At 56.5% G+C, this 9,714-nt stretch overlaps 1 protein-coding gene across 1 annotated transcript; it reads right to left on the bottom strand.

Moving 5' to 3' along the window:
• Window positions 1-109: 109 nt before the first annotated feature.
• On the bottom strand, window positions 110-4,903 carry GM2A (ganglioside GM2 activator). Its single transcript, XM_066560286.1, has 4 exons — window positions 4,620-4,903; window positions 2,703-2,855; window positions 1,694-1,876; window positions 110-1,580 (listed from the first exon to the last, which is right to left on the bottom strand). Exons 1-4 carry the CDS (start codon window positions 4,734-4,736, stop codon window positions 1,425-1,427), a joined length of 609 nt encoding a protein of 202 aa, XP_066416383.1. The 5' UTR covers window positions 4,737-4,903; the 3' UTR covers window positions 110-1,424.
• Window positions 4,904-9,714: the final 4,811 nt, after the last annotated feature.

Consider the following 9,714-nt stretch of genomic DNA (forward strand, 5'->3'; position numbering starts at 1 on the left):
CACCACACCATCTCCACTTCCCCCATCTCACACCCACATCCACACTATTCCCAGGGAAATAAATGTCACCTCCAGGTCACCCCCAGCAACAAGAGGCACTGGCTCTATGTCCTGGTAAAAAGATTTATTAAGAACCTGCAGAACCTGCCCAAAAGGAGGTTGCAGCTATGGCACTGAAGGAGCAGGGGCAGAGGGTTAGTGCTTCTCCAGGCAAAGCCACAGGGTAAAACAAAGTGAGTGGAGGGCACAGAAAGGCAGTGGGAGCACATCTGCATGGTGGAGGAACACCCGCAGCAGTTAAGGCATATAAAGTGCTTGTAGAAGACCAGCCCTGTTGAGGGGCTACAAAACAACAAGCAGGCAGGGACAGCAAGGGATGTGGGTGGCTGGTGGCACCTGGCACAGGGGAGTGATGACAGGCTCACGCCCTGCCCAAAGCTGCAGCAAGAAGGACACTGCCTGCCCACATGACAGTCCCCAGCCAGGACACCCCCAAATAGGATCTAGGCTGGTGGTCTTCATGGTCATCTCCCAGTTATCCCATGTTCAGGATGTTGCTGTGTTTGGGTGCCTCTGCCAGCACAGGGGAAGGATAGTCCCAGTGCAGCATCCTGCCTCGGCTCACTCCCAGAGGAAAAATTAGATGAGTGGGACTGGTCCTCAGCCAGGCTGTGCCCCAGCAGTGCATCACAGCCTTGTGTCCCCCTCTGGAGCAAGCACAGCCATCAACCAGCAACCTCTTCTGCTGCTGGGAGCACTACCAACCTCTTGGTCCCCCCTAAGTGGGAATGTCCATGTGGGGCTCGGGTGGTTTCCATCCTCAGGTGTTCCTGTTTGCCACAGGAGGAGCATGGGGAGGCACAGGTACCTCATGCCACCAAGCTGGTTCCCCATGCAGGACAGGGATGCAGCAACAGCAGGTTCAAAGCTGCTGTGTGGGGTGGGGACACTTCTGCAAAACAGCCCCCTGCTCTGGCCAGAGATGGTGGGAAGCAGGAACACCCTCTGCAACTAGTGCTGCCTCCTTCTAGCCTGCCCCAGCACTCCCAAACACTCCCTCATCCCAACAGACTGCTCCAAGAAATACTGCTTTTCTCTGGAATGTTTTTGTCTAAAATTGCCCTGATAAGAATAAAAGAAAAAAAAAAAAAGAAATTGGATAAAAAATAACAACCCCAGATCATGCTGGAGTTAGGCTCCAAGGCCACCCTGTCCAGGCAGGAGACACCCTGGTGATGGGTTTGGGGAGAGCAGAACAGCCAAAGGGGCCTCTCTGGGTGTAGCAGGGGAGGAGGCACTGGGGGGGACAGGAGGCGCCTCCTCCTGACAGCAGGAGGGATGGGCCTCACAGGGATGGGTTGGCACAGGATGGGATGGGACAGGGGGCCAAGCTGGAGGGGATATGAGGGCCGGTGTCGCACCCCTCAGTGGGAGTGCAGGGAGAAGGCCAGTTTGACACAGCTGAGCTCCTCCCCGCCATTGCTGACCACCACCCGCACGCGGTAGTTGCCGTTGGTCATCCAGGAAGGGAGCTCCACATCGGGCACGTCAAAATCGCTGGCTGGCAGGGAGTAGGAGCCCTATGGAGAGAGGGGACAGACAGGCAAGAGGTCAACCAAAAGGCCAGCCCAGCACCAGAGGGCACAGTGGCACCCAGCGGCAGTGCCAGCGTCACCGCAGGGCGCGGCCGTACCGCTTTGAAGGGGCAGTGGCAGGGGATGCCGTAGGTCAGCAGGGGCTCCGGGCAGGGCGTGCCGGGTGGGATGAGCTCATCCAGAATGCTGCAGACGTCGTTGTAGGTGCAGCTGCCCAGCTGGTCGATGCAGGGCAGCTGGATCCAGAGGTCACCCAGTGCCTTCTCTACCACCAGCGCTGCCTGGAGGGAAGGTGTTCAGCACCAGCACAACCAGCAGGGGCACCCACAGCTCCTCACCAGCCAACTCCCTCAGCTCCTGATCATGCAATCTTTGGGATGTCCATGAGGTCACCAAACCCCCTCCTGCCTCCCCCTCCCGGCTTTCAGTTCCTCTCAACCTGCAGCTTCTGTTCCTCCAACCCTTGATCCCTTAAGCTAACACCACCCAACACCTCACATCCCCACCTGCTTCCCCTCTCTTCTGCCTGTCCCAAAACTCCCCAGCGTGCTTCCATCCTGCAGCTCTGGCTCCTCACTCCTCCAGCACTCACCCCACAGTTCCAGGCCCAAACAGACACCATAGCATTGCTCAAGACAGCCCATGCACACTGGACAAGAGACATGTTCTGTCTCATTCCAAAAAACTTCCCAAAAAGTGTTGCAGGGCAGCTGGCATGGCCCAAGGCTCCCAGAGCAGTGGGGAGTGGCATGTCCTTGGAGGGAGCAGCTGGGTTGGCTGCTGAAAAACAAGTGCAGCAGTTACCTCCAGGAGCACCCACAGCACTTGGGTTTCACTTCCCTCCTGGAGCCAATACATCCCCAGGACATGAAACGAGTCAGGTGGTTTCTGCCCTAGGAACAAGGTTGGGAGGCTCCTACTGAACTGTCTGCTCCCACTACAGGTCTCTCCATGCCCCCTGCCCTGTTCTGGCTTACAGAGCCCAGTGTGCTCAGCCCTGCACCTCACTCCCCAAGGGCTGCTCATTCCTGCACCCATTTCCCAGCTGCCAGTGGTTTGGGGAAGCTCTGCCCTCCCTCACCACACAGAGGGACATCTGGCACTTACCTTCAGAGGGGAGCCCATGGTCTTGCCACTCTTGACAGCCGCGCTGACACGCAGGCTCCCCGGGATGCTGATGGGGTCGGGTGCCACAGAGAGGCTCTGCAGCACCACGGGGTCTGTCTTATCACCACAGTTCTCCCAGGCAAAGCCACCAACCTGCAGCACCAAGGGACAGGAGGAGTTAGAAGCGGGACAAGCCCTGCCTTATGTTTGCAGGAGGTTTATCCAGAGCTGCACTCTGACCCCGGCCAAACGTCTGCTCACAAAGAGCCAGAAAATTACCTTCAGCCCCTTCAAATGCCAGTTCTTGAACTCCCAGCTCTCCGAGACTGAGGACACTGCAGAACCCTCTGTCCATGTGCCTCTGCATGTACTTTACACCCATAGAGGATTACCAGGCTGCAATTTCCAAACTTGCCTCAGCTCTGCCTCCAAACACTTGATGTGCGACCAAGGCAAGTTACATCCTTCATGCCAAGGGCACCAAGCAAGGTGTGTGAGGACAGGTCAGAGCAAGCTGGGACCAGGTGGTGGCTGCACTGTCCAGCAGGATGCTGAGCAGGGGTGTGGGGATCCCCTTGGAGGGGCTGTGGGGTTGGCACAGCTTCCCACCTCATCTCAGCCCTGCTTTGTGAGCCCTCATCCACCAGCTCCAGCCACCTAGCTCCACATAGGAGCAGGAATCACACTCGGGGACCAGGTGAGTGTCTGGGCTCATCCTCTGCCTGATGCACCCCAGGGGCCTGGTCCTGAGCTACAAATGAGTACAAATCCTGATCCACAGTACAAATGAGCCAGGGAAGCAGCACTGCCTATGAGATAATGAAAATCCACATGTAAGGAGATGTCACCCGAATGAGGGACATCACTTATGTGTCTGGTCTGAGTTAAGAGTCATGCTGGGACATCTCCCCTGTTTCCTACAAGTCACACCAACCTCTCCAGCCACCACCAGTAAAGACACTTTGATTCAAAGGTGGAGGGCGAGCAGCACTTGGCTGCAACAGCCACTTCTGAGCCTGCCAGAGGCAAATGGTAGAGAGCAGCCCCAGCTCCCTCCCCGAGCAGGTTTGGCCGGAGCATCCCGTGTCCCCGCGGCATGACGTGGGGCTCTCCTGCCTGCTCGCAGCCGCAGAACCGGTGGAGGCTGTATTGCCTGGTGCCACACGGCAGCCCCAGCGGGCACAGCGCAGCCCACGCAGCCGAGCAGCCCATCCCACATCCCGCTCGCCCGCCGGGAGCAGCCCAGGGCAGGACACAAGCCGGGACAAGGGTAGGCTGCACCCCGACACTTGAGCAAGAGCTGGGAGCCCCCAGCCCGAGAGTCTGCAGGCAAAGAGGCTCCAGCGAGCTGAGCATCAGTGTGTGGCTGCAGAATGCTGCCCGCCGAGCCCCCTGCAGCCTTCCCAACCGGTTCCCCCTTCCCTCGGGCAAGCGCAGGAATCCTGGAAAATAAATTGCGATATTTCCCTTCACACCGCGTGAAAGTTACACGTGGTTATCGCCTGTGTCTTAATCAGCGCGTGTTAATGAGCCAGACCCAGAACTCCGTGGGAATAGGGAAGAAGAACCTGGGCTGGAAAAGATTCATGGAGCAGCAAAATGAGAGCCGGGCTACGATCAGCCGAAGGACGAGGCCGCTGGGTTTCAGCGTTGAGAAGTGTTTGTAAACACTGGATCTCTCCTGCTCCGAGCTGCCCCCAACCTCCAGCACTGCTCCCCAGCGCGGGGCTCCAGAGGGTCCATGGACCCTACTCCCCTGCCCAGCCACAAACACGCACCCACCAGCGATCTTCCACCCTGACGGGATGGGAAAAGCTCCCGATCTCCTGCAAAGCCAGCGGGATGACGGAGTCTTCCCCCTCCCCGCCCCGCCGAGTCCCCTCTCGGCAGCCCGAGGGGTGCGGGGTCCCTGCTCACCTTGCTGAGCCGCCGGGCCCCGCTGCGCTCCACCAGCAGCGGCGGCTGCGGCCCGGCCAGCGCGGCCGGGACGAGCTGCAGCGCGCACAGCGCCAGCGCCAGCCCCGCGCACAGCATCCTCCGGGAATGCGTCGGGAACGGGCCGGGATGCGTCTGGGGAGCTGCTCCGAGCGGAGGGCAGGCACCTCGCCGGGACCGGGCTGGCAGCGGCCGGTCTTTGAAGCCCCGAGCAGAGGGGACGAACCCTCTCTCGGAGCCCTGCCCACCGCCCGATTCCCCTCCCTCCCCCGAGGACGTTCACATTTTCCCTACCCCTTTTGCTTGCTTTTTTTTTTTTTTTTTTCCCCTCCCTTTCCTAGTTTCGCTGCCAAGAGCAGGACTGGACTCGCAGGGATGCTGGGACGGGAAGCGCCGCTTTCCCAAGATCCCAGAGCCGGCACTGGAGCGGAGGGGCGGGAGCTGCACCCACCATCCCGGGGCGCACACATCACCCCGCTGCCATGGGGGAAGCACGACCATCTCCCCACCACCCACCCCTCCAGCCAGGGCTGCGGCTCTCCGCGCATCCCGCTCGGGGGTGCCCCGGCTGTGCGAGGGTCCGTACCCTCTGCTGGGCAGTGCCCGGGACCCCACGCTCCCCCCGCGCTCGGCACAGGGCAGGCGGCAGCTGAAGAGCAGAGGTATTTGAGATATTTCAGATATTTGAGACCCTCGAACCCGATGTGTATGAGCAGAGGGGAGGCAACGCTGGCAGCGGGTAGCCCCTGACTGGGCAGTTTGCCACAGTACCCCTACCATCCATCTATGTAAAATGCTGGATTTATCATCCCCTCTTCCATTCCTACCCCCTGTTTGCAGATCATTTTCCAGACAGAGCTGCCCCAGGCACCCCCATCATGCTGGAATGGTCACACGGGTACCCCTCCATCAGGAGTGGCACAGTAGCATGGATTTTCCCATATATTTTGGTGGACAGATGCTTTTATCCTGCAGAGGGGACTGAGCACACATGACACAAGTGTGAGTGTGGCAGGTCTCACACCTTCCCCCCTGCCACAGCACAGTCAGGAGCCACTTGTGAGACCCTTCCTCACATTCAGCTCTGCTCTCCCTTGCACACGGACACCACTCGGCCTCCCCATATTGTTCCCAGCCCTGGGAAGGGTTGCCTGGCTTGTCCAAACCCCCGTCTCAGCTCTATTTTTAGCCTTTCGTCCTTATTTAGCAGCGAGGCCGGGCGGCAGCGTGCAGGCAGGGCGTGGGAGCAGGCAGGGGACGCGGTGGATGCTGCTGCCCACCCCGAGCCGGCAGCGACAACTGCGCCGCTGGTCCACTGCCGAGGCTTAAGGGTGAGGAATAAATAGCCCGCACCTCCCAGCCGGGGACGGAGCGGAAAGTTATCCCCTGGGATTAGCTTTCACTTTGAGGCCCTGGAGCAGCCGGAGGACAGGGATAAGGAGAGGGATGCAAGGGGAGAGGCACGGGCACAGAAGGAGCATTGTGTTTGGGGCTGGGAGGGGAGAAGAGCCCCTCACCTCGAGCCTCTGGCATCGTATGCTTTTCTGCTTCTCACAGCCATTGTGAGTGAAGGTTTCACTTCCCTATTCCCATCCTTTTCCATTTCATTTTGCCATGGGGGAAAAAAGAGAATAAAGGACTGTGAGAACAGGTTAACCCACATCTTTTTGCTTGGAAAAAAGCAGGGACAGGAATGACTTGAAATCGTTTCACTACCTCAAGGCAGAATCATGTGTGACCTAAATCCCCACTAAAAGAGCCTGTGACTTTTTTTGGGCTCCAGCACATGTGAGAACTTCTCCAATTCAAACAGTTTTTTCAGCTATCTCACCCATGCAAAATTGAGTGCAAGTCATGAGGTCTCAGCAGACCTGGCTAAACACCTCAGATTTGCATTGAAGAAAAGCAGCCAGAATTTCATTAGCTCTCATTTACAACAGCAAACAGACGGCAAATGATGAGCAGGGTGTAACCACGACCACTCTGTGTCTACTGCTTGGGCTGCGGCTCTACCAGGAGCCATCAGGCATCACCACATGCCAGCTCATCACCCAAAAACCTTCCAGCAAAATATCCTCCACCTCTCTCTTTTTTTTTCTTTTTTCCAGACTAGGTTTCTGAAAATAAGATATACAAACAAGAAAAAAAAAAGGAATGACCCCATCTGCACTCACAGAACCACTCTGCAAACAGACCATGCCAGGCTGGCACTGACACTGCCTTGTACCCATCCTGTTGTGCCCAGTCCTTACCAGCTAGAACCAGAGAGAGAGCCACAAGAGACACTTCAACAGTTTGCACAAATGCTTTTCTTATCCAAAAGCTTTGGCAAACACTTTAAATGACCATTGGTACAAATTAACTCGACTTTCCAGCTGTTATCCCATTTACGGCAATTCAGCCGAGCATGTGATAAAGCCTCCTCGTCTCACTTTTCTAGACACAGCCCTGGAGATGTCTCCAGCTGCTGTCATTCCTGGGGAGAGATCAAGATAACACCAAAAAAAGACATTAGAGCAAACTTCAAAACGAGCTGAAGCTGCCTCAGGTGGGGCACCACACCACCTCTGCTTTTCTGCCTTTGCCTGGGCAGAAATTCCCTCTTTCCCACAGTCTCCTTTTTCTCCAGGCTGTCTCATACAGACTCCAGGCCCTTGTGCTCCCCAGATCCCCGAGGTGCTCTGGTTACCCCTATGATTCCCCTGCTTCACTCAAAAGCAGCTGAACAGAGCAGTTTCTGGCTGTTAAAGTGCTGCCCTTTAAAAGGGAGCAAGTTTTCAATGTATTGGGGCAGAGGAGGATAAAGAAAGGCTGAGATGAAAGACCAGTCTGGCAGGCACATATCCCATGAAGTTTCCACAGGAAACATTGGAGAAACTGAGGAATTGCTAAAATCAAGCTAGAATAAGAGAGGTTTGGGGTAGCACAGGCAGGGCTTTTGGCAGGCAGCCTCACAAGTGCACCCACAGGCTGAAGGAAAGATATAATATGGTCTGGGCAGTCGTGTCTCCAAAAGGCAGCGATCTCTAGAAGCACAGGGCTGTCACAGCAGAGCCTGCAGCAGAGGCTGGGGATGGGGATGCTGGAGCTGGCCTTGCGGCACAGGCCCATCCCCAAGCCCCCAGCTCTGTCCTGCTGGCTCGATGCCTTAGCCTGATGTGACCAAACTGCTTTTTCTCCACCATTGTCAAGAGAAATCCTACCAGGAGCCCCACCTTGTGGCATGGGGGCATTTCCAAGCACCCCCTCGGCACCCCACAGTTAAAAGCTGAAATTTCCAGAAGCACACGTGCAAACTACTGGACCTTTGTGCACCAGCAAGACATGATGGCAGCTGGACAGGCTCCTCATCAGCTGCCCACACAGTTGCTTCTCTTTGCAGCCATGGCCCAGCGATGCAAATTCAGCCTGGAAATCTGCATGTGCTTTGTGCTTGCCCCTGTAGGCCTTCAGTCTCTGAAGTCTGGACCGGAATTTTCAATTAACCCTGGAGAGGTGGAGAACAGCACCTTGCACTTTTATCCCACAAACGATCTACTCAGCCCAAATGAGTACTCTCATGCAGGGAAGGAGTCTTGCCCCATGCTGAAGTGCTGGAAGAGATAAGAACTGAGAGCTCGCTCTCGCTCTCGGTGGTTTCTGAGCAGTGGGAGAAGATGCCAGAAGCTTCTGTGACTCACAAAATTTCACTCAGGTTTGGCAGCACCCACCCAAGAGGACGCAGGCAACTGGTCCCACCAGTCCCCGGGAGACTTGGGGCAGCGTGGGCCTGCCCCTCACCTTCCCCACCCTCCCATCCAAGTGGGTGTTTCACAACTTCCTCCCGTGCCAGGGTTACCAGGGCAAGAAAAACACCTCCAAGTCGAACGTGACAGGACGACCAGGCACCTCCACTCCCTCGCTGCCCAGGCGAAATGCCAAGGTGTTGGCATCCCCAGAGCCGCAGGCTGCTTGGACTTCTCCCAGGGGATATTTGGAAAATGTCAGAATAGAAACTTGTTGACAAAAAACTTGCAATGTTTCCATACAGGCACGGCCTCGTGACCAGGTTCAAACACTCCGATTTCAGTAGTTCTGGGTAGCACCAATGTGTTTTCAGGTCAAAATGTGTGGTCATTCATGGAATGAATAAAATGTATAAATATATTAATAAAATGTATAAAAATATAATTTTAAAAAAGCATTTTAAAAAAATCATCAAAATCAAAACATTTGGAAGAACCTACCTTTCCTCACATTATTTTTTAGATGGGACATTTTCAAATCCATGTATTTCCCTATGTGTTCAGGACCCATTTCCATAGTGTAGGATTTCTCCCTGGAAAAGGACACCCTGGCTCCAGGCCCAGCATTTGGGGTGTTTGGGATGCTCAAGGGAAGAGTTGACAGGATGCAATCCCTCAGGCAATATGGATCACACCAAAACCCTCTCCAGCCAGCACAACGACCCTCAGAGCAGAGATCCTGCCAGGAGTAACACCCCAAACCCACCACTTGTCCACAAGTACCCCCACAAAGGCTGAAACTTGATGGGGTGATGGTAAAAGCCAGATGGATTTTGCTTTCTCACTCTCATCCCTACTCCTAAGGGGGCTGGGGTGGGTTCAGCAGTGGAAGCCCCCTGAGCAGCTGGTCCTGCTCCCACCCTAGCCCTGGTGCAGGGCTCCTGTTCCCCTTTCTCCTGGTCCAGGAGAGGACACCGCCAATGCAGGGGTCCGGCTCTCCCAATCCCACACTCACAACGGGGCATCCTCAGTGCAGGGGGCCCGTGGGTCGGAGCATTCCCGAAGCACCCCGGCCCAGGGCGGGGACACCCCGGGGTGGAGGGGCCCAGGGCCAGCCCTGGGGGCGGGCAGGCTGCGGCCGGGGGCCCTGCCCGCGGCTCGGGGGTGCAGAGCACCCTCTCCCGGCGCTGCCTGTCAGCAGCTGCCGGACGTTTTTATTACTTTTTTTTTTTTTTTTAAATTATTTTTTTTTCTGCCTGCCAGCTGGGGCGGCTCATCCCGTCCCGTCCCGTCCCGGAGCGGTGCCGCTCGCCGGGGGATGCCGCGCCCCGCGCCCCGCGGCTGAGCGGGTC

Source organism: Molothrus aeneus, chromosome 15 (assembly GCF_037042795.1).
Source record: "Molothrus aeneus isolate 106 chromosome 15, BPBGC_Maene_1.0, whole genome shotgun sequence".
In the NCBI taxonomy this organism is placed as follows: Eukaryota; Metazoa; Chordata; class Aves; order Passeriformes; family Icteridae; genus Molothrus; species Molothrus aeneus.